The sequence below is a fragment of the Leopardus geoffroyi genome, chromosome D3 (genome assembly GCF_018350155.1).
Source record: "Leopardus geoffroyi isolate Oge1 chromosome D3, O.geoffroyi_Oge1_pat1.0, whole genome shotgun sequence".
NCBI classification, from domain to species: domain Eukaryota; kingdom Metazoa; phylum Chordata; class Mammalia; order Carnivora; family Felidae; genus Leopardus; species Leopardus geoffroyi.
Window position 1 is genome coordinate 65,856,817 of NC_059339.1, and position 25,224 is coordinate 65,882,040.

General features: G+C 45.5%; 1 protein-coding gene across 2 annotated transcripts in view; it reads left to right on the forward strand.

Annotated features, from left to right (window-relative positions):
• The window catches only part of SLC14A2 (solute carrier family 14 member 2), a 505,451-nt gene that overhangs the window by 474,492 nt on the left and 5,735 nt on the right, over positions 1 to 25,224 (forward strand). Inside the window, exons 9-16 of one of the 2 annotated variants that reach the window (XM_045459754.1) lie at positions 201 to 375; positions 15,780 to 15,902; positions 17,559 to 17,641; positions 18,358 to 18,517; positions 19,246 to 19,435; positions 19,789 to 19,917; positions 21,005 to 21,197; positions 24,209 to 24,356. In XM_045459754.1, coding sequence (XP_045315710.1) covers positions 201 to 375; positions 15,780 to 15,902; positions 17,559 to 17,641; positions 18,358 to 18,517; positions 19,246 to 19,435; positions 19,789 to 19,917; positions 21,005 to 21,197; positions 24,209 to 24,356 — 1,201 coding nt within the window. Of the gene's footprint in view, positions 1 to 200; positions 3,779 to 15,779; positions 15,903 to 17,558; positions 17,642 to 18,357; positions 18,518 to 19,245; positions 19,436 to 19,788; positions 19,918 to 21,004; positions 21,198 to 24,208; positions 24,357 to 25,224 lie in introns of those variants that run through there. The other variant, XM_045459753.1, reaches the window with a different exon arrangement.

A 25,224-nucleotide genomic window follows, 5' to 3' on the forward strand; every position in this document is an offset into this window, starting at 1 on the left:
CTCCATCATTAAAAGATTCTGATTGTGCCCAAAGGTACCAATATCTCAGATTCCTAGACCAAACTAACCTTATCTTATGAACCTAAAAACCGATGTCATCAATAGGGAAGGATCCCCATCCTCAGCTGCTACCACAGCCTTCTCCCCCAGGGTCCCTGGAGCCTAGGACCATTTTCAGACCCCAATGCTTTTGCTTCCAGATTGGTGTGCCGTCAGGCACCTGGGCCTTCTGCCTCTCCACCCTCATCTTCCTGCTCCTGACAACCAACAACCCTGCCATCTATAAGCTCCCACTCAGCAAAGTCACCTACCCAGAGGCCAACCGCATCTACTACCTGACAGTGAAGAACATTGAAGAAGAAAAGTCCCCCAGCGGTGACTAGCCCATTTCTAGGCTGAAATGCTCTTTGCCTGGACCTGGTGTCTGCTCCCTGTGGTTTCAACTCTGGGTCAATCAGCAACAGCACTCACCTTCTGTGCCTCTCCTTGCACCTGTGTAACCAAACACACCTGTACCTCCCTTATCCTGATGGCTGATTTTTCTCTCTCTGCACAGATCACCATAACTATCCATGTGTGACATTAGAGAATGTTGGTATGAGCTTGCTGGAGTTAGAAGTAAGACATGTGCTTTAAATGTCATTGTCTTAAAGCAAAAACGTTTCTATTTAGTCTTTTGGGAAGATGATTACAAGATGATCTTCTTGGCTTGTTTAACTAAATAATAGATGCTGTAAAATTGAACTTGCTGAGTGGTTCCTAGGCAGATACAGAAACAGAGTGTGTGGAAATTCAGGGGATATGCACAAAGAGTTGAAGGTGCCTTAGTGCGCTTAGCTAGTGGTTGATGGGCACACCCAGCTTTACAAAAAAGAGGAATTTCACACTGATAGACTGTTAAAGTCAAAAGAGATAATTAGGGAATTGGGAGTGCCTAAATAGGATATTTCAAACATTCATTGGTCAAAGGAAAGGGCAAGATGATATCTAATAGCAGGAAGCAATTAATAAAGATTAGAATCCCATATATGAGTTTTATTATGGAGGATAAAATTATGAAGGATAAGCATTTCTCAGTATAAGTCAAACCAGCAACTTTGAGTAGAGATCTCAATTGAGAAAAGTATCTGATTTCAATGTGTGAAAATCTGGGGAAATTTATTTCATTTTCCTATTTGCTTATGGGTGTTGGAAGCTTTATCAAGTCTGTGATACTTAAAACAAATGGTTAGCCTGAGTAGGACCAACAATTATCCATGAATTTCATACTTTAACTTCCCAATTACAGCCATTAGCTTACATTCAGTCTTTATATGTAGATCAGGGCTCAGCAGACTTTTTCTGGAAAGGGTCAAATAGTAAATATTTTTTATTCTGTCTATAGAAAGACTCACTTGTGTCATTATAGCATGAAACAGTCTTGGACAACATATAAATGAATGAACATAGTTGTATTCCAAGAAGACTCTATTAAACAAACAAACTAGTTTGGACCCAAAAGCTGAACTTAGCCAGTGCCTGACATGGATGTTCACCATAATAATGGTTAGGAGCTTGTGGGCAGCAGGCCCATAGGACATCACCAAATTCTTTACAACAGACAGCCACATAACCATTTATATGCTGGGTGATACTGGAAGCTTTTTAGGAAAGTGAGATTACTATGACCAGAATCTGGAAGATCTGAGGCTCTTTGATAGACCCCAGGCACTAGGGGCTATAGTTTTAAACAGGCTCTCCTTCCACGGAAATGTCTGGGAGCCACCCCTAAGCTTCCCCCTCCTCCATTCCCTCACTCTGTTTCCACCTCTGCCAACAGGCATACCACCATGAGAGCGGGGGAGAAACCTGACCTTTAGTACAGGAGTTTCCAGCAGGAAGAGCAGGGAGGCTTCTAGAATTCCAAGCTTGGAGGGGAGTAGTGGTGAGGGCCAGAGGGTCCTGCCATTCTGAGATGCATGAACCCCTCTATACAAAGGATGGGGGCTTCAGTTCCCTGCCAGGCTTCCAGGCAGGACTAAATTACCCAAAAGGGAGGGGAGAGCCACCCCCAAAACATTCTAACAAGAGATAACAGAACCAGTTGACCTGTTCATTCATTATGGACAATTGCACCTGGAAACCTACTTAAGCCCAGGAGACTCTCCACCCCAAGAACTGGATCTGATGGGAGCTGTGTTTAAACTGTGCTTTGTATTGGATTTCCAGGACAGGAAAACTATTTGGGGGTGTATGTATGTATGTGTGTGTGTACTTGGACAAGAGTGTCTCTTGTCCGTTTCTTTCTCACCCCACGTCTCTGTCATTAACAAGGTCCACTTCAGTTACAGGTATTGGGTTTTTTTTTCCTCCCAAGTTCCCACTTTCACCCCTGTAGAAATTAAATGTTAACTGCATTGCCAGCTGCCAAACTCAATGAAGAAACATGGATAAAAGCTAAGTGGTTCAGAAAAAGGAAAAAGTATGTTCAGCAAAAACCATAGGGCCTCAGAAGTTCTATAATACACTATAATAAAGATGGCCAGATATGTAGGTAGAAATAGGAAAACACCTACTAATTTAAAATAAGAAAGAACTGTCTGGATGAAGTATTGTGAATCACTGAATTCTTGCCAAGAGATGTTGTCCAGGAGTGATGAAATGTTTTCAAAAGACATCTTTTGGGATTAAGAGGCAGAAAATCGATGGTATTTCCCCAATGTGGTCAAACAGGCTCCTCCTGGAGCAGAACAAATCTTATTAAGCCAGCCTGGTGGGCAGATGCTTTGTGTCTCTCATGAGCATGGAGAAGGGTGGGGCAGAAATGAGAATTCCCCATCCCTCTAAGAAAAGTCAGCCCTATGCAGGTCCTGCGCATGGGCCATAAACAGATGCCCAAATGTCCTCTGAAGTAGCCCAAATAGTGATAGGGGGGTTGGAGAACTCCCTGCAGTGACCTTGTCCTGACTTCACCAGCTCCTTCCCATCCCACTGCCCCCCTGGATGAGTAGTGGCAGGAGCTTTAACAGCAGAGACACTACCACCAACATGAGGTTGCACAGGAGCGAGCCACCAGGAGAGAAGGAGAAGAGATTTGGGGTACACATCCCAGCTGCTTTGCTATCATCCTAAACTCTAGGCAGCAGCTCTTGGGTGCACAAATGGTAGTTGGACGTAAATATGGCTGAACATAAATAGGCATTAAAAAGAGAAGGAATGTATGTTGGGCATCAGGGGACAGTAGAGGAGGTGCTGTCCTAACCTGTCCCAATCACACCCCCCTCCCTGTCTCCACTATTCCCTCCTCAGACCTTCTCATTTCCTCCCTCTGACCTCATCATCCCCACCCCCTTTCCAATCTCCTCTACTCCTCACGGAAGAGCTCCACTGTCTGCCATGAAACAGTGTCGTTCTGCTGTATTTTTAAATGATCAATCTCAGCTCATCTTTCAGTCTTGTCTATGATAACTGACATAGCCAAGTTCCATAGTCAAGTTCTCTACGTCTTCTTGGTCAAAACTTCAGTTTGTTTGCTAAGAAATAATGCATCTTCTTTAGATTTAAACCAATGCTGCCATAGTGTTACTCATAATGTTCTCATACAGTAATTCCAATCTGTCCTGTATCTATGGCTCTCCTTTCTCTTTCCAGTCTTATGGAATTTTGCTCTCTCTTCCCTAATCAAGTATGTGAGGGGTTCATCCATTTTATTGTCTTTTTCAAAGAAGCAGTTTGAGATTCATTTGTCCTTTCTACAGTTTGGTTTGTTTTCTATTTTATTGATTTCTTTTTCCTGTTTTCCCATGATTTATTTAAATGTTCATTTTCTCCTAATGTTTTGAAATTGATGTGAAGTTTCTTCATTTTACATCTTTCTCCTTAACAACAAAGGCATTTTAAGGCTATTAATTTCCCCCTGAGTACAACTATAGCTGTGTGATATAGGTTTTGGAATAAAGTATTCTACTTTAATCAGTTTTTAAATAGTTTGTAATTTTAGTTTTGATTTCTCTTTGGTCCAAAAATTATTTAATGTATTGCTTAATTTCTAGCACTTGGAATCTTTTGATATATTTTAATTTTGTATATCTAGTTTTATTAGATTATGAGCAGAGAGGATGGCCTGTAAAATCTCTATTTTAAAATTATATGAATCTCTCTTTGTAGCCAAGTACTTGTTTGATTTTGGAGATAAAAAATGCAAATTTTTGATTTGAAGGAAATACATATTAAATTTATTTATTAATTGCACCATTCAGTTCTTCTATGTGCTTGTTTATTTTTTGTCTATGGGATCTTAATTCTGAAAAGAGTTTATTAAAATTCAACTATAATTGTATAGTTTCATGAAACTCTCTGCATTTTTATGACATTTGTCTCAAATATTTAACAACTACCTTGTTTGGTGCCCATTGACTATAACTGTCATTGATTTTTCATAAATGTTATCTTTTACTATTACATGCTACCTATTTCTATCCTCATTCATGCTTTTAACTTTATTCCAACCTGACATTAATGTTGCCATACCTATTTTTCTTCCTAGTGTTTTCTTATCCCTTTGTTTCAACCTTCATCATTTTCTTTTAACTGTATTTGTTAAAAATAGCATTTAACAAAGTTTTTGTATTTAACCTAATCTTAGTGTTTCTATAATTTAATAGGATAATTTAATCTCTTCCTATTTAGTGTAACCATCAATATGCTGGTTTTACTTCTTCCACCTTACTTTATTTTGTATCATTTATTTGTGATGACTGCTTTTGCTTTTTCAGTTTCCTCATTTGGCAAGTTTGATCACATTATTATCTTTTTCTTTCTTTCCTTTGTTCATTTGGAAGATCTACCATTCTTTTCCATTTCACTAGTCATTCCTGCTTCTTTCCCAACACTCATGATCAAAAGTATATTTCTCTATTATTATATAAAAACAAGATGCCAAATAGTTTACGACAAGATTTCCCATTTCTCCAATGCTCCTTCCCCACTCTGAGGAACTAAAGCCCATATGCCACTTTCACTATTCTCCTCCCCTAAGCCCCCATTCTTACAATACTTTTACTTCTCCAGCATCACCCACCCCTGGATCTATGCTGAGATTATTTATCATTTTCAGTTTTTTTCCCTTACCTCTCATTTTTGCAAGAATCCTTCCTTGGCCTCTATGCCCCACATTCCCAGTAATTCTATCATTGTCCATTTGGAGTTTACTACGTATAGTGGACATGTTACTTTCTATCACTGTCTCCTCTATTCTGCACCTTCCCGTTTTGTTGTGATTCATTTGTTACTTGTTTAGAACCCTTGCTTGAATATTGAGTGTTTTGTTCAAATAATATGAGAGAATATGGGTGACGTGTTCTCAGACTCTGCACATCCACAAAGTTTCTTTGCCCTGCGTGTGAATGGCATTTTGGCTGGGGGTCCCTGGGCCCCAGCCTTTCCTTCAGCTGCCTGTAACCATTGCTCTTTATTTTCTGGCTTTCAAGTGTTACAAATAAAAACTGATGTCAATTTCATTATTTTTTTCCTTTGTAAATAACCTGTTCTTTCTTTCTAGAAGATTGTAAGATCTTCTCCGTATCAGTGGATTTCAGGAATTTTATTAAGTAAAGCATAAGTGTGTGTCTTGTCTTATCAGTCCTGCCTTTAAATCTGCAACACTTAAATCTTTCTTCAGCTCAGCAGCCTTTCTTCCAACATTTGTCTGATTATTGCTCTTTCTCCATCCTTTCCTTCTTCTATATCCAGAATGCCTATTATCCACATGTTCAGTCTCCTTGACCTCTGTTCCAAGTTGCTTTACCTCCTTCGCAGTTTTTACCATTTGTATTTTTGCTTTGCTTTGAGATATTTCTTCCATTTGATCTTGCAGGTCACTGATTCAAATCCCAACAGTAGCCTTTCTTTCCTTCAATTCAAGAGATAAGTTGAATTTTTTAGCTGAAAAATTGTATGTTTCATTTCAGAAAATCTTAGGGATGGGGACCAAACTTCAATATCCATGTATGTTTATATTGTTTTGTTGTTGTGCCCAAGGCTACTTGCCAATTTTCATGAGCCAAGGCCCTAGAAATTCTGCCTTATGGTCTGACCTCATTCACTCATTCATCCAGAAGACATGTATGAGGAACTATTAATATGTTACTCAGGTCTCTACTTGACAACAAACCAGGAAAGAATCAACCCAGCTCCTGCCTTCAAGGAATTCATTTTATGGGAATTTGCCTGGCCAGGTGAATAGTCTCACCTGAGGTGATGATGAGGATAACACCACAGATTGCCTAAGTCATGTAAGTTCACAGCACCAGTTTCGTTATTTTGAGTGAATTATCTGGTTAGATTGGTCTTCTGTCCAGGAAAAGTATCAAGAAAGAAGGTAAGGGTCCCAAGAAGATTTCTGTGCCTTGTCTCTTGTCCTCTATCTTGCCATTAGCTGATGCCCAAACATTCCTAGCCATCCCCTCAGGTCAGGACTTTGAACCTGTTAAAATATAAACAATCCCAGGAAGGTAACATAATAAGCATGATCAATCATTTGCATCTTAAGTTGAAGGAGTCACTTCTGAGAATAGGTTGGATGAAAAAGGAGGGGAAAGTAGGAAAAAAGTGGGTAGCATACTTTGAGAGAGTCTTTGGCAATGGAGGACATGCTAGGTGAGGCCAAGCTGGGTGAATGAGGTCTGAAGCCCCCTTATTTCATCAGAAATGATGATGACACTGTTATATTTGGCTTGGAGAAGAAAAGAAATGGCTAGGGCCATGGCTATCTGCAGTATGAGGTAATGCACATGGAAGAAGTCAGCTTACTCAGCATTACTTTAGAGGGTAGAACAAGGACAACTAAGTGGGAATGACAAGCAGGCAGACTTTGAATCAATGGATAAGGGTGCTTTTTCTCAATGCAAGTTGTCTGAGAAATAGTCCTGTGAGACCCTGAGTTCCCTGCTTTGGCAATACAAGAACAAAGGCAGTACTAGACGCCTGTTGGGAATGCTTGCTTTGGGTGGGGGTAGACCAGATGACAATGTAGCCTCTCTCTTCCAACAATAGTTTCTGTGATATTCTGGCCCTGGATTCCTATAGAGGAATGAGAAAGAAGCATCACTGAGATGACAAAAAGTTAAGAATATGGAGATCAAATGTACCAAAAGCATACCATTGTTGCCTTTACAGATTTTCCTATAGCTTGGCCTTTAGCCACTTGGTTAGTTTACCAAAATGCTCAACATGGTTGCTTGTGCAGATGCAAGTTGAGGGGCCAACATCAGCCAACTCTGCCTTGTCCTTGAATTACTGTCCCCTATCACTCTCCCCTCTCGGGGAGTTCTTCTTTGGGTCAGTCTTCTAAGATCTGCCCATTTGGAAACTCAAATCTTCATGGCCTGCATTTGTAGTTACATCAAACCCATGTGCCCCAGTTTGTTTATGCTTCCTATATGAGCCTGAGCTTTGTTTCCTTGGGTCATAAAGGTTGTGAGAGTCTGGGGATAGCTATAATCCAAACTAGTTAGGAGTTGGCAGTTTCAGTGTGGGTATGCTTTCTACTCAATAAACCACAGTTTCATTTGGCAACTTGAAAGGCATTCACTTTTTATGTGAAACTGTTTTACTTGCCCGGCTTTTCCCACCTCTTGCCATTCAAAGAAGATAGAAGAATCCATAGGGAACACTTCTGTCCCTAGTGAAACCAGAATTGCAAGACTCCAAGGAGAGAGATGAGGAATTGCTAAAAAAAAAAAAAAAAAAAAAAAAAAAAAAAGTCTTTCTTACTCTCTGTAAATAGATAAGTAGGAGCCCCCAGCCCCCTCCTACAGCTGAATGGGCTGCTGGAACAGAATTAAGTAAAGGAAGTCGCTCCTTGGAGACCATCTAACTCAGCATGCATTTATTCCACCTAAACTCTGGCCTATTCTGGAAAAATCTGACCTCCCCAAGTTTAGCCCCTAGTAGTCAGTGCATCCCTCCTCCCTCTACAAGATTGGAAATGTGGAGTTGAAGGGACCCATGAGATCTGTGAAGAAAACTTCGTTCTAATGTGAATTCTGATTGAGGCTTTAAGGAAATAATCTGTAGAGATAGACAGATGTCTTGGGGAGCCGTGGTATCTGAGCTGCAGCCTTCAGTAAGATCTATCTGGGACAAGATTCCATCTTAATCTTCTGTCTCACAGGACAGCACTCGATTGCCCCACCCTTAGTGTGTATGACATATACTCTACATGTCTAAGTTGCCCGTGGGCTCCATGTGAGCTTGTGAATGGCTCCTCAGAATTATTTCCTGTCTTTTCACACCAGTTACATGTTGTGCTCAGATGGCATATTTCCTGTCACTTCTAGGGCGGATGGATGCTTAGGGGTCTGGAGGGACTACACCACAAGAAGTTCAGGAACCCTCAGGAAAGACCAGAGCAAGAGGATAACAGATACGGCATGCAGGGCTGAGCCAAGGACTGCCAGCTGGGGAACAAGGAAAAGTGTCATTGGCAGACATCCATGGGCCCTGAGCTAGCAATACCAAAGTAGGGACCCTATGCAGGGGACTGATCTCTAGTCAGCTCCACACCTGTCCATGGAATGTTGGGCCCTCCAGCTCCTCCCCCCTTTGTTTGCTTTTCTTCTTCAGAAGGATCTCCGTGATCAGGACCCCTCTTTGGCAGTTCTAAAACACCTGGCATGGTGGGAAGGGGGCCTTTGACGTCAGTGGGGAGATTGTCTACTCAGGTGTAGCTAATTTCCTCAGTGTGAGGTTTTATTTCTAAACCTGGGTAGGCCGCCTCACACCCCATCACTGACAGAGTATGTGTGTGTGTGCATGGTAGGGGTGCAGCAGGGGGAGATACACAAACCTGGGGCTGGCTGGGGAGGGGGTGGGGGGAGTGATGCTTGACCCATCATACCACAAAGCCAAACAAAACATGTTTAGATTGGGCCCCCCTCCTCAAACTCCAGCCCACCAGACCCCACAGCCCTATGGGATGTGGGAGGGCCATCTTTCCTAATATATAGACCTCAAGTCCTTTCTGGAGGCAGGAGTTAGGTCATGCCCTTCTTGCTCTGAGAGGGTCTCATGGTGAGTCCCTGGGACCCCCATCAGGAAAAGTCAGAAGGAGGACAGGTCTGAAATTTTCCACAGAACCAGAAGGACAGCATCTATTATTGGACTATGCAGAAATTTCCATCAAGATGCTGATGGCAATACTGTTCCCCAGCCTGTGCCCTGCCTATATGGGGAATTAAGGGAGTTTATTGAGGTTGGAAGGCAAATTGGCCCCCTGAGAAGACAACACTTAGATGATTACTTTAAAGGCAAGTGCTAGAGCAAATTTCTAATGAAAGGAGTAATTTAGGAAGGACAGGGAAGCTCCTACTACACAATCCCTCGCTCTGCCCCTTTAAAGGAAACCTGCCTGATCAAAGCAGGTGGGAGAACCATGGTAGCCAGAGCCAGTCCTCCTCAGGGTGTGTAGAAGGTAATCTTTTGTCAGGAAGGCCAGTGTGAGAGCAAGCTGCAAAAAGAAGATTTGTCTTTCCTCTCCCTCCTCCTCCATGATACCCTTTCTCAACTGGAAGACGTGTGCCAGGCATAGGATCAGGGAATGTAAAGTGAACTTACAGAGGACCAGCAAGAGGATGGGCAGAAGGGATCCAGGAAGCGAAGGGCTTTGGGTTTAGGGGAAAGTCCAGCATCCGGAGTTGAGGACCAGAAACGCCACTCAGTCTGAAAGAAGCTTCTTGCCACATCCCAGTGGTCTAGATTCCTCCAACCCTGTGCAGAACATCAAAAGGAGCCCAGGTAAGAGGTCTTGTGGGAGAGAACTGAACCGTAGGTCCCCCCACCCCCACCCCAGCCAACAAGACCATCTGACTTTTCAAAGGAAGAGACAAAAAAAGAAAGGCTGATCTTTTTATCCCTTTCTTCTGTTGGGCTGTGGTGTCTGGGGAAGCTAGTCCTGAGATGGGAATGTTACTAAGTATTCTAAAGAGAGTTTAGATTCTGGAAGCTTCTAGCTGAAAGAGCTATTAAATAGGTATAGTTCAAAGCCCTTACTTTATAGATAAGGAAACCATGGTTTGTCCAAAGACCTGTCCAGATGATAAAAGAGCCTGGAAAAAAGTCCAGGGGTCCCAACTCACACCTCATGTGGTGATGTAACCTGGTTAATCCATCCACCTTCAATCCCCTTACTGAACTAGCTGCCCACTGGGTGAGCCTTCACACTATTTGTTATCCTTTCCACAATTTTGTGACCCATGGCTCTGACATCAGTGTGGTTCCTGGGGCAACACCATGTGGACTTGAACTGTGGGAAGCTAATGCAGTAAATTTGAAAACTTCCTTCCCAGGCATCATTACGTGCTGTTTCCAGGGTGGAGGTACCTGGTCCAGGCATCTTGGCCCCTCTCCTCAGTAACCCTTCCTCAGACATGCCAATAGAACTAGACAATCTCAGTATATGCAAACATCGTAACATCCCAACTTAACAACCTGTACCTCTGGTGCTCCTCTCTTACACAGCCATCTTAGATTACTGTAGACATATTATGTGTCGTACAGAGAGTGAGTGTTTCTGGAAGACAGATAGCCACCCTATAAGGAAGATTCCAGGATATTGAAGTTATCTTATCAGAGAATAGACAACCTTGTAAGGCATGCAATCTCCTCCAAAACTGGCACCAAAGGATATGAGCTTTTGTGACCTTGCTGAGGGAAGGCTATCCTGTGAGGCTTGAAGATGCCTGTGGCCAGGCCTCTCTGCTAGCTGTCAACACCATAGCCTTGATATACCCCTTCTCTCAAACTTGTACATCATCGACACCTTCCTTTAAGGCTAGAGGGAGAAAATTAGTTTACTCTCAAGTGCCAACTCTAAATAATTAGTATTGGTTGTCTGAGAATTGTGTTAAAAAGGAGTCTGAGGCTGTTTGGGGAACATATTGAGAGAGACTGCTATGACTAATTAGCTATGTCTGCCATAGATAATGGAGAGAAGGGAGACAGAGGAAAGAGGATGTGGGGCAAGGGGTATGGAAACACCGCTACCAGAGAAGAAGCTGGTGTACAATGGCCCAAAACTTTCCCTGGCCTTTTATTTGGTGTCACAGATGGAATGATACACAGGTGGGTTTGGAGTGGGGGGGGGTTGGGGGGTAACTCTTGTTTTGGGAGGAGTAACAAATGGATCTTGATGGTAGGTTCCAGATGTTCCATATGTTGGACATTGTAAGTGATGTGTGGATGGCATCGATCCACCTGCAGGAGACAGTGACACCTGTTCAAAATCTGAGGAAGACAACTTGTAGAAATAATTTCAGCGTGGGCCTGCTTGATTAAAGATTGACTTTCAGTAAGATGGACTAGATCAGTTTTCATCCTCTGAACGATGTCATACATGGTTTGGGTTTGCTCGGTTCCTCTCAAAGAAATTCCAATAGGCTTCAAAATTGTATTTGACAGCCTCCTCTACAAATTCTTTTTTAACCCTGGTATTTGAATGGTTGACGTTTTCTGTACGTTCGACGTCAGTAGAGGCATAAGTACTATGGGACACTGCTCTCCAGAAAGTGTTTCTGAACAAATACTGTGGCTCATAACTGTTCTTTCCTTGTGTGAGTCAACGGGAGGAAAGCGTTGCTGGACTCTTGCCCATAAAAACACAGGATGGTGGCAATCCTCGAGGGCGGACACAGTGCCCCTGAAATGGCAGTGTGAAGCTACATGCATTGGGATGCTTAATAAAGCTTGTCAGAGCAGGAGAGCTGCGGCTCCTACACAAGGCAGGCAGGCCGAGGAGTTAGTGAGCCGCTAAGGTTTACCCACGGGCTATGAGGGACAGAGCTTTCCAACCGTGTACAGCAGAGCACACAGAGCTGGGCTGGCAGAGCAACCACTGGCCCTCCGAGGGGCCAGGTGGGCCTGGTGGGGCTGGAGTCCGAGGGCCTATGCCCTCTGGCCGTAAACAACATTATCTATTTACTACACCGTGCCACACACTATTTTCTATGTGTGCCATGATGTTAGGGGCAGAAAAAGTGAGTTATGAACAAAATTGCTCTTGGGCTATAGAACACCCAGCCCCACCTCTGAACCACTTAGGGCTTGTGGCCACCCAGAAGGAACCTGTGGAACATGCCGGTTATTGAAAACAAATCCTATCAAGCATGATCTCTGTCTTCAGTGACCTGTTTCTTTCTCTGTAATTAACCAGGTTCTTCCAGCCACTCTCACAGTATTCCTGGGTTTCTGGTTGGTTGGTCATAAATGGCCAAGCATTGTATCACCATTTATAAACTTCCCTTCTTGTATCCAAGTACCACGGAAAATAATCAGCTCTTACCCTGTAACCTGCAAAGCCCTACACAACTCAGCTATTACCTCTGTCAACCAATGAAAGACTCTCACCTTTATTTCAATATTTATCAAGCATTTAACAATTATGACGAGATATATTATTCTTAAAAATAGTTTACACCCTGAAATATCCAATGATTGTTATACCATTCAGAGACTAAAATGTGTAGTATAATTACCCCTCATCAATTTATTCAGCAAATGCTTCTGAGTGCCTACAGAATACCAGGCTTATGGTAGGTGCTGGGGGAGCCAAGACAATCAGGTATAACCCAGGCTTCCAAGGACCTCACCATCCTGTGAAGGTGACAGACAAGAACACATAATTGACACTTGACAAGGTAAGAGTCAGTGCAGGCAGGTATAAAATGCCAGGTGTGCACTGGGACCAGGAGCCCTTCTGACTGAAGGAGGCAGAGGGTCATGTGCCATCGAGGGACGTGGCCTCACTGAAAAGGTATCTGATATGTGAGCCCTGCAAAATATTTCCCAGAGCCTTTTGTCTTATCTTCATAACAATATGAGATCGAAATGGAGGGTACCCCTCCAAAATATCTGCCATTGTTCTATAGATTGAGTTTGCAAGGGCTGCCTATGGCATCTACACATTTCTTTCTTAGAGCCATGCCTGCATTGGAGAAACTGTCAATGAAAAACGCCATGCAGAGATGAGTGAGCCTGGTTCCTGGCCAGTGTTACTGTTGTTTTCTTTGTATCCCCCACCACATCAATGGAACATTTATTTTTGGAACATTTGATAGATGTGTTCATGATATTCTTGAAATCGCCTTTATCCATTATGAAAGTCCTGGGAATCTGACCCAAAAGCAGCAGTAAACTGCTATCCCCTTATCTTTAAGTATTTTCACAGCCGCGGGAAATGTGTTACTTTATCTCCAGTCTTCTTGGTGGCAATGTTCCCGCTTTTCTTTCTCAACTGTTATCCAGCACAGCCAGACGGGCCACTGCCCTCCACCTGGAGGTGGAGCCCAGCACCCCAGTAATACCCGTGTGAGACCCAGAGCCAACCCTGTGTCGGGCCATATGTGATGCCTCCTCCCCAGCTCACCCTAAATAAAGACCAAAATAAGTTGCCAAGGGAAGGAAAGATACTTCTTGTTTTTGCTTTTTGTGGCTGAGACATCAACGCTAGGAACACATAGTAATATGGGCCCTGCCCCACTTTCCTGGGACCTAAGCAGGTAGCAGAATCTGGAAGGCTAAAAATGAAGGGCCAGGGCATGAAAGGTGAGCCAGGCCTTCTGCAGCCATTTATAAAGCCTCAAATTGGGTGTCAGGAGAGCTGGGAGCAACTCCTGGCTGTGCTGTGATTAATGAATGGTGTGACTTTGGTAAGTTGATATTTCTGGACACAGGAGGTAGAGTGTGATCTTGAAACTCCATGCAATTCTCGGTCTAGGAGGCTAAGGTAAAATATTCCTCCGCCCAGGAGTGGCTGGGGCAGCTGGCACTCCACATATAAGGAACGAGAAGCAATGGGCCAGCAGAAGGGCCCTTCTAGCCTGGCAGATGCACACTTGGGATGGGTGCTCTGGGAGAATGCCCCACTTTATCAGGTGATGTATGATACCCCCTTGTCCCTTGGTGCAAAACCTGTCTGCACAGGTGTCCTATGGCAGGCTTATGTTCCAGGTGTATCTCAAGCATGGGATTGGGGTTGGGGGGGGGGGCTTCTCCAGCATGGGGAGTTATGGCCCGATGCTGACCCACAGACAGGATGCTGAAATAGTTTCTTCCCCACCCTGAGCCTAGAGGAAATGGACATGGTTGCATGTTTTACCTTTGAATCTGAGAAGATAGACAAAACCCCTCTCCTTGCTCATATGTGTCCCACATACTCTCTGATTGTTGGTCTTGCTATATTCTAAACTTTGCTAAAGCCATTTTTATCTGAGAAGTGTGATCTAGACCAGTTTTTCAACTTCAGTGTGCACGCAAGTTAGCTGGGGATTTGGTTTAAAAAAGATTCCAGGTTGGTCAGTCTGAGATGGGACCCAAGAGTCTGAATTTGATGTCCGTGGAGCTGGCCCACAAACCAGACTCTGAGCAACAACATGCAGAGGAAAGGGTTGGGGGCTGAGAGTCACATGGCTCACTGTTTGTAGGTAAGCTTCAGAAACCATGCTGAGCCTCAGTTTTGCAGTTTGTGCAGATAACAATGCCCAGGTGCTATTCCAAACCACTAAATCATCTAACTCTAGAGTCCACTGGAGCTCCAAGCAGAAAGTGTTAAGGGGTGCCTAGGTGGCTTAGTTGGCTAAGCGCGACTTTGGCCTGGGTCCAGATCTTGTGGTTCGTGGGTTTGAGCCCCATGTTGGGCTCTGTGCTGGCAGCTCAGAGCCTAGAGCCATTTCAGATTCTGTGTCTCCCTCTATCCTGCCCCTCCCCTGTTAGCACTCTGTCTCTCTCTCTCTCTCTCTCTCTCAAAAATAAGTAAACATTAAAAAAAATGTTAAAGAATGTGTTAAAGCTGCATACTTGGGGACCACCAAATACTCCAGCTGATCAATGTGGGGTGGGCACAGGAACGAGCATCCCAGCAAGCCGCCAGGGTGACTTGATGGTGTCGATTCTCAGACCCAGCTTTGAGAAACCCTGTCCCAAGTGAGGAGCGTGCTGTGCTCCCCCAGGTGTGGAAATCTGAAATAATAAAGTTCAGCAGAGGGTTTATTGTAGCTGGTCATAGCCCCAGACCCTTACCTCCCCATAGACTCATGCTTGTCAAACTTAATGTACACAGAAACAGCTGGGGAATCTTGTTGAAGTAGACTCTGATTCTGACAGTCCAGTGGAACCTGAGATTCTGCATTTATAACATGCTCCAAGATGAATTTGATGATGCTGATCCCAGGACCACATTTTGAGTAAGAAGAACCCACATTAGTGATTCTCAACCCAAGCTACACACTGGAGCTATCTTTTAAATAAAAATGGGCATTTAAAAACTTTAATTTTTTAAATTGGTCCGGGATAGGGTTCCTGCATCTTTTAAAGCACGCTGGTGGTTCCAAAGGGCCGCCAAGATTGAGGAGCTGCCACACACACCCCCTGCCACAGATGGCGGACAAGGCACTGGCTGAAGGGCAGAAACGGCAGCCAGCTCAGGTCCACCATCCACGCTGGCCTAGGCCCAGTTAAGTAGGTCTTAGGGTAGTTTCTTGCTGGAGTAATAAGGCAGACTGGCTCTTGACATGTCTATGGTCTGTGATATGGTTTCTGCAGGGAAAGGAAGTGGATGTTTTAGTGGGAGGAAGGGGGGAAGATGCTGCTTGCATCCAATGCACCAGTGTGATTACTACTGCAGCTTCAGAGCACACTGTGCCTGCCTTTCCAGCTTCTGCACGTGATTTTCCCTGCGCTGCCTGCCTGACTCTTACAGGGTACAGGCCAGGGCAGACACCGACCTGTCTTATTTTGCCCCTGGCCAGGTGTTGGTGGGGAGCAGCCAGCCACAACCAGCCCAAGAGCCGATGAGGGCTCAGAAGCCGTGCCCCCCAAGCCCAGGAGCGTGTTCCACATCGAGTGGTCATCCATTCGGAGAAGGAGCAAAGGTGTGCACTGCCTCCTCCTTGCTTTTGGGTCCTCAATTTACTCATCTCTAGAATGGGGACCATGGCAGTACCTACTTCATAGGGTAGTAGGGAGAGACATGAGGACCAGGCTCATTCTTATCAAACCCAACCTCTGACCACAGCCATGACCCCAGTGTCTATACCCTCCCAGGAACGGGGGGATGCTGGAACTGGGACAGGCAGCCGACTCTATAGGCCTTGACTACGTATTGGAATCACCTGCATCCCATCCCTGGAGACACCAATCTAATTTGTCTGGGGATTAGCCAGGGTGGGCATAAGGATCTCTCAAAGCTCCCCATGAGATTCTAATTTCTGCCAAGCCACAAACTACCAATGACCTACAAGACTAGAGGTGAAAAGTTTTTATCTACAGCAGCGGTCAATATATCAAGGCCAAGGAAACAGATGGAGAGCCACAGAGGGAAGGGGGCTCCCAAAGGCCAAGAGGGGAAGGTCCAGAGGGCAGCCAAAAATGAGCAGGTGGGGAAGCCAGGGAGGAGTCAGGGGAAGCGGGGGTACAAGGAGTCCTCCCCAATCAGATTCCAAGGCAGCCACGTGAAGAGCCAGGGCAGAGGGCCAGTCTAATTTTGCCCCTTCAATCTCAGGGAGGGGAACCAACTTGCCCAGAGTCACACAGCTGGCAAGGGACAAAGTGGAGGAGGACCTGTTAGTGTCCTTTTTACAAACCGCGTGCTTCCCAGAAGATGCATTAGTGATATTCTTGCATTTGCACTTGCGCATCTAGGCCTCGTTGTTTCTCACCAAAAGTGGCCATCCCAGAGACACAGGCCTGGGGTGGTGTGGGAAAACATCACACAAGATGGAGAGGGCATTGAGCTAGCTCGAGGACCCTGTAGCCCGGGGGTTTGTATTTGACAGGTGCCACTAGCATGTCAAGGAATACTGTGTGGCTTTCTTCTAACAATCCCCCTCCAAACATCCTCTATCACTGTGGTTGGGAGCCGAGGGGGTGGGGAGCACTAGCAGAGCGTGCAAAGGAAACTGAGATACGGGTTTCCTGGGAATTGCTCAACGGAAGACAGAGGGGGGCTTCACACACAAGCAGCAGGTCCATCAGGGTGCCATGCACCTGGCTTCAACGTCTAGAGGAGTTTTCTTTGCTCCCACCCTTTCTTTCAAAGATTCCAAAATTAGTTTGTTTCTTCAGCATAGTGTAACTTCCCAAAAACACTGTTATTTGCAGCCCCTGCCCTTTCAAAAGTGGGCACATGGTGCCATTGATGCATCCTTCTAGTGCTTAGGTTCCCTGAAAGCTCATGAATTCAGTGGGAATGGTCCCTTCAGTCTGAAAATACAGGGTGTTCAGAGCCCAGCCTGCCATCCTCACACTTGACCACAAGAGGGAACCAAAGCACCAAGGCCGAAACACTCAAGTCTCGGAACTCCCTAAATTCCTGTATAAAGTGTCCTGCTTACATGGGGATGTACATTTTTTACCCAAAGTGAGAACCCAAATGGGTTCTTGACCAGTAATATGAAAAGGGGTCTTCCAGCTGCAGGATACAACAGTTCTGGACTTCCTCAAGTGGAATAGGAAAACTGTAAGAATTTGCTGCTAATACGCCAGGGTAGAGGTGTCCTAATTGATGATGTGCTTTCTTTCAACTCCAGTGTTTGGAAAAGGCGAACACCAGGAGAGGCAAACCAAAGACCCTTTTCCCTATCAGTACCGGAAGCCCACGGTTGAATTGCTGGTGAGTAAAGAGTGGCCTGAATTGGGCAGGGTCCTACAGACACAGAACCTGCAGCAGATTAGGGAGAGAGGGCCAGAAAAGATGTCTCTTGAATTCATATTTCCAGAAACATAATTACCTGGGATAAAAATGTCTACTTTTCATAGTCTACTTTATAAAATTTCATATCCCTTTTATTTGAATTAGTTATCTGTCTTCTCTAAATCTGGCATTCAAGCATTTGGGAAACAAGCTGGTACCAATTTTCAAAAACAGAATCTTTATATGTTTAATTTTATGGACAGTTAAATTTTAAAGACTAGACATGTTGGGGGGTGTGGAATAAGGAATAAGTTCACCTGGAAAGAGTGTGGTATAGTAGAAGTAATGGTTTAAATAAAGAGTCTAAAGATCTGTGATTAAATATCAATTCTGCTCTTTGACCTTGACCTTTGCCAATGAGAACCTTCCATCCATGCCCTAGCCCTCACCCATAGAATGAGGATAAATACAGTATCCTGTTGTACTGCAAGGTTGTTGGCCATATTAAGTGAGGTAACATGTCAAACAAGACAAAAGGTGTTCTAGTCTACAGAAACACGGAGATGATTAAATAGCAATTTCTCTAAATAGCAAATGAAAATATTAGCTTGGCCCCAGAGCCAGCACAAGTGTCGCTTCTCAGGGTGAGAAACACAGGATGTGGGAGTGTCTTTCTGTCTCTTGTCCCCGGGCAGGATCTAGACACCATGGAGGAGAACACTGAGATAAAGGTGGAAGGGAACGTTTCCAAGACTTCCTGGATTCAGAGTCACATGGCCGCCAGTGGGAAGAGGGTCAGCAGAGCCCTCAGCTACATCACAGGGGAGATGAAGGAGTGTGGTGAGGGTCTTAAAGGTAAAGGTCCTGGGAGCAAAGCCCTTGACCCTACCCCTAAAGTGTCACTTCCAGCCATCCCCAGAAGGCACAGTGCCTTCTTGATAGACTAGACTGAGTGCCATTTCGGTCTTTTAGAAGGGACAGGGATTTTGCTGGTAGGACGCAAACGCAGTCTCTTGGGGTAGAAATACAATACATGTCAGTGTGTGAGCTCTCATTTCTGAATGTTAGCAGTTGTGCTCAACAAATATCCCATCAGGGGATGGGCATTTAGGCATGGGATTCTAGAGTCAGCGTTCTAAAAAAGTGCCCACCCTACAGATGACTCTTGGAAGAATTATATCTACTATTCAGGTAAGTTCTTTCTAGGAATCTTCCCAGGGCTCAGGCCATGGGTTTGACACCCTCTAGGCAGCAAAAGAATTATCTTTTTGGATACGTCTTCTTGAAAATTCATGCCCCTATCACAGAGACATAGATAGCTCAGGGTACCTTATCCCCACTGCTTGAAAAACAACCTAAAGACCACAACCAGCTGGCGATGGGTCTGAAGAGTTTTCTGGGCAGTCAAACACCCTCTTGGGTTCTTGGTTTACCCTCTTCTGGGGCAGGTGACAGCAGAGGCTGGTGCCCTGTGAACCCACATTGGACATGGAGCTTCCCCGACCCTCCATCCGCCCACTGAAGTCTCCCCCAGGGCCAGCACACCTGAGCATTGACCGACTCCCTGCCCTGGTTCATTTTAGACAAATCCCCAGTGTTCCAGTTCCTTGACTGGGTCCTCCGGGGCACGTCACAGGTGATGTTTGTGAACAACCCCCTCAGTGGCATCCTCATCGTCCTTGGCCTCTTCGTCCAGAACCCCTGGTGGGCCATCTCCGGCTGCTTGGGAACTGTTGTGTCCACTTTGACAGCCCTCATCCTGAGCCAGGACAGGTAAGTTCCAGGAGACCCAGGGTCCAAGCATGAAGCCAGAAGTCGCTTCCCATGGGGACCATTTCCCGTCTCCTCACTGCTGGCCTCCAAGCTCAGAAACTCCTCAGAATAAGGACACTAATAACTAAACACAACCATTCCCTGATTATTTGGTAACATCTACACACTGTCCAGGGAAATGCAAAGGGTTGATGTCTTCCCTTCCCATTCTCAGAGGAGCCATCTTCTTGAAGGTGTATATGCAGTCAGGCCCCAGCTGAGGAAAATGTGAGTCAGAAGGAAAACCAAGAAGGCAGTGGCCCTCCTTAGCCCTGGGGAGTCCCCCCTTCACCAGCCCTCCTCCATCCCCCCAGGTCCGCCATCACAGCAGGACTTCACGGCTACAACGGGGTGCTGGTGGGGCTGCTGATGGCTGTGTTCTCAGACAAGGGCAACTACTACTGGTGGCTTCTGTTCCCTGTCATCATTATGTCCATGTCTTGGTAAGTTTGCTCCTAAGGCTGTGGGTGCAGTCAAGGGCTGCCAACCTTTTCATCCCAGCTCCCAACTGTCTGTCTAAACTCAATTTTAAGGTGGCATTGACTTAGCTTTCACAGAAACATCCACTGGAAATAACTGCTAATGTCATACAGCGACAGCACTGTGCCAGGTGATCTGCGGGCACTCTCATTACCTACCATTCTTGACTCTTTTTTTTCTTTTAATTTATTTTTGAGAGAGAGAGAATGAGCTGGGGAGGAGCAGAGACAGAGGGAGAGAAAGAGAATCCCAAGCAGGCCCCGTGATGTCAGCACAGAGCCTGATGTGGGGCTTGAACTCACAAACTGTGAGATCATGACCTGAGCCAAAACCAAGAGTCAGATGCTTAACTGACTTAGCCGCTCAGGAGCCCTTCTTTACTCTTTTTTTTTAAGACTTAACAGGGTTTCTGGTCCTACTCAACCAGAGGACAGAGAAAGGTGAAGAGCCACCCTATACCTTCCTGTCAGTTTCTGGAAACCTTCTCATTCCTCCTGCCTCCCCCACCCCCGCCACACCCAGCTTTTTCCTGTCCTTAGAACCCCCTGACCAGACTGAGACAACCTCCTAGCGTGGGCTAAAAGACCAGCCACCAGACAGAGCCCTCAGAGGATCAGGGATCAGCTCCCTTTCTCCTCCAGAAATCATAGGACACTCTGGATGGAGGCTTGGAACTCTTAGCTGCTCAACAAACATTTGTTGAATGAATGGATGAATGGACAAATGAATGAGATCCCCCTCCCTGGTCACTCCCCCAGCTTGTCCTCTCTCCTCATGCCTGAGCGTGGAGCTATATGACTTATCAAGGAAGTTCTGTGACCCCTTGCCTTAGGTCTTCCCGCTTTCTGAAATGGAGCCTGGGCATCTGCCCCATCACCGTGCCAGGCCCACGGAGGGGGCCAGAGGGAGACCTGCTCAGGGCCAGTCGGGCTCAGAGAACATACCCAGCGGGCTGCTTTTCCTCAGGAAAGTCCAGGGACCCCTCTACTCCTGCTCAGTCTAGTGTCAGGACCGGAGCTTCTTGAACAGTCTCTTGTGTTTCTGTTGCAGCCCCATCCTCTCCAGTGCCCTGGGCACCATCTTCAGCAAGTGGGACCTCCCCGTCTTCACGCTGCCCTTCAACATCGCTGTGACCCTGTACCTGGCAGCCACCGGCCACTACAACCTCTTCTTCCCCACGATGCTGCTGCAGCCTCCATCCTCCGTGCCCAACATCACCTGGTCAGAGGTCCAAGTGCCCTTGGTAGGTAACACGGAAGCCAAGAAGGCAGCGTCTGTCCAAATGCAATGTTAAAGTGGTATTTACTGACTCTGCACATCAGAAGCATCCACAAATGATGACTATTAACAATCATACCATACAAGGCAGTGGACGTGCAGTATCTCATTAGCCACCATCCTTTTCCTTTCTCTTTCTAGAAGCTAACAAGACTATTTCTGGTGCCACACTGTCATAGCACAGAGGAAAAAACTGAGGCCTGAGGTCACACAGCTAACTAGTGAAGAGCAAAGTCAAGATTAGCACTCTAGGGACGCCTGGGTGGTTCAGTCGGTTGTGCGTCCAGCTTCGGCTCAGGTCATGATCTCACGGTTTGTGAGTTCGAGTCCCGCATCAGGCTCTATGATGACAGCTCAGAGCCTGGAGCCTGCTTCGGATTCTGTGTCTCCCTCTCTCTCTGCTCCTCCCCTGCTTGTTCTCTCTCTCTCTCTCTCTCTCTCTCTCTCTCTCTCTCAAAAATAAATAAACATTAAAAAAATTTTTTTTTAAAGATTAGCACTCTGGCCTCCTGACTGTTGGAACTGGTTTCTTTCCTTTTTCCTTTTGGAAAAAGTCTTTTTGATGCTTTCTTCCAGTTTTCATTCAACTTACATTATCTATTTCTTTCCATCAATCTCACTGAACCATTAAAGGCATACATATCACACAGCCACCTGTGGGCTAAAGTCTCTGTTCCAACCTCCAGAGTTGATTCCATTGGCTTTCCAAGGTCACACCATAAAGTGCAGGTGTTCCTCCATTAAGAAATGTCTATATATCAGAACTTTTAATGTTTTTAATAAGTATTTTGTATATAATGCTGGCCTCTGGAAGTCTTCCAAGATAATTAAGAAGACATTTTGTCTGAGGTTCTCCTGCATTGCATTACACTAAACTACCCCATGGTCTGGGCCCACTCTACAACTTTGTTATTGGCAATTCATCATCTAACCACAAAGCCACTTGGGCTTGTTGAGGACCTTTCAGAAATAATGATGCCTAGTTTCATTTAGCATTTCATAGTACACAACAGCACAGCATGGTAGAAAGGACTGTGCATTTACACTAAGGCACATTATTTAGTAAAAGAAATATTTGTGTTAGTGTTAGCTTCATCCTTGTTGATTCGTGTGTGTGTGAGAGAGGACCCTCATGAGCCAGAGGTGAGAAAAGGTTGGCAATTCACTCCATAAGCTTCCTTTCCATGGTATTTACCCCAGCAACATCTCTTGGAGGCATAATCGCTCTAAACTGTTGGCTCTGAGGAGCTGATGTTAGGAAAAGTAAGTTTAAGACATTTTGCATTCTCTGTGCCACATGTTCAATGGAAAGATATCTAGGCATTTTGCAGAATTGAAAAACAGCTAGGGAATCCTGTACAAATATTTTAGAACCCCCAAGTTCCAAGAAAGAAAAATTCAATTTTTGGCGGTTGCCATTTTAAGAAGTAACTTTCTAGGGGCGCCTGGGTGGCTCAGTCGGTTAAGCACCTGACTTCAGCTCAGCTCATGATCTCACAGTTTGTGAGTTCGAGCCTCGTGTCAGGCTCTGTGCTGACAGTTCAGAGCCTGGAGCCTACTTTGGATTCCATGTCTCCCTCTCTCTCTGCCCCTCCCCCACTCAAGCTCTGTCTCTGTCTCTCTAAAAAATAAACATTAAAAATTTTTTTAACTTTTTGTAGAAATAACTTTCTAGCCAATTAAATGGATTATAATAAGGACTAATATGTTTCGTCTTTTTAACCATTCATGAGAGCCTGGAGTGTTGGGGAAACAAGTAAATGTCAGAGAGAGGGTCTAAAACTCCCAACAATGTTGAAACCCCATGAGTTCCTCAGCTCCTTGGCCACTGCAGGGCCCCCTGGATGGTGTCACAGCTCAGGACTAAACTGCCCAGCACCACTGCCTCTGTATGAAGCTCTCCCACCTGCCCACCCTGACCCACGTGGTAATGCCAGGGCCCCCACCCTGTTCTCTGTTCCTGGGGTAACAGAAGACAGAGTCTGGAGGGTTAGCCCACTAGGCCAACCCACAGCCCCTTAGTGTCCTCCTATCTCCGCACACCCCCAGAGGGCATGGGCTGAGAGAAGAGCTGCCCCCTCCTAATATACGTACACCCTCGCCCCAGGACTCTGTTTCTCCTCAGCTCACTGTCTGAGGGGTAAGACATACCCGAGTGTCCCCTGTGTGGCCCACAGCCCCCTCCCTTATGCACTTTCCTAGCTCAAGGGCCTTTGGCCAACCTTCCAAACCATAGGACCCCAATGCCAGTTGCTGGGGAAGGCTGCATGCCCAGGATCCTTTTCTGGAACTGCATAACACATGTGCAAGTGCCCACAAGGCAGTGGACCCTGGACTCATCAAACCCTTCACGTTTGCGGACAGGCCCCGCACCCCCTGAGATACACGGAGGCCTGATGCAAGCAGGGACTCGTCTATCAGTCACCATTTACTTGGCTTCTCAATCAAAAACGCGCATACCATGATACTACCTTCTCAGGGATTCTTCTCTGGATACGAATCCAGCTGTTCACCCAGACTGAGCTAACGTGACCACAGCCCAGACACCTTATTCTTGGAAACACAAAGGACTACTCTTTCACATAATATTCAGCCTTTTGGTCATAATTTTAGGGTTTTTTTTTAGTGTTACAGGAGAGCTTTTAAACCCCAACTTTGATCAGACATCTCCTGCTTTACTGATGAATAATACCCTCATTTGAAAAGTTTTTAGTGTCTCTTCACTGGGGGTTGAGTGCCTTACACTCATATTCCTAAAGAAAGGAAACTTAACACCCTAAACTCCTATTGTTCTAAGAACGCAAGATTAAAACAATAAGGCTTGTGTTCCTTTTAGAGTTAACCTATTTGGATAAAAATGTCTCAGAAACCTGTTGCGAACTGTTGGTGTACAAGGCTTGGCACGAATCTTTTCCAGCCAAGGTTCAAGTTGTCTCTTCTGCCTCCTTAACTGCATGTGACCCTTTGCACCTGCAGCTCTTGAGAGCCATCCCTGTTGGAGTCGGCCAGGTGTATGGCTGTGACAACCCCTGGACTGGAGGCATTTTCCTCATAGCTCTGTTCATATCTTCACCTCTCATTTGCCTACACGCTGCGATCGGCTCCACCATGGGGATGTTGGCAGGTTAGTGTCATCGCTTCTGACGTGTTAATGGGCCATACGGATGTTAGTGTCTCGAGTCAGCTCCGAAGAAAATGGTGACAGGTGTTTTCGATACCCACCTCCCCACCCCCACTTATTCCTACAAACTTTCCCCCCTTCCATTGTACCCTGGTTCCCTACTTTGGGTGCCAGTGCCCTCATGCGTTTCTGAGCAAAAGCTCCCTTCCCGAAAGGATTCGGTGTTAGTCAGTTACACCTTAGTATAAATTTAAAGTTTGGAGAGGTTAATTCCAGTCATGTTTGTATTTTAAGTCTTGTCTCAAGGGATGATATTCCACTAGAGAACACGGAGATATCAGTGAAGGAGCGCCTGGGTGGCTCAATCGGTTAGCGTCCAACTCTTGATTTGGCTAAGGTCATGATCCCAGGGTCATGGGATGGAGCCCCACGTTTGGCTCCATGCTCAGCATGGATTAAGATTCTCTCTCTCTCTCTCTCTCTCTCTCTCTCTCTCTCTCTTTCTCTCTCCCCACCTCCTGCACCACTTGTGTGGTTTCTCTCTCTCTCTCTTAAAAAAAATATCAGTAAAGAAGGAAAAGTCCTCTTTCTTGGCAGGGAAAGGAACTTCTCTGCTTTAAAAGGCTGCAGAGGGGCGCCTGGGTGGCGCAGTCGGTTAAGCGTCCGACTTCAGCCAGGTCACGATCTCGCGGTCCGTGAGTTCGAGCCGCGCGTCGGGCTCTGGGCTGATGGCTCAGAGCCTGGAGCCTGTTTCCGATTCTGTGTCTCCCTCTCTCTCTGCCCCTCCCTCGTTCATGCTCTGTCTCTCTCTGTCCCAAAAATAAATAAACGTTGAAAAAAAAAATTTAAAAGTCTGCAGAGTCTATACTCA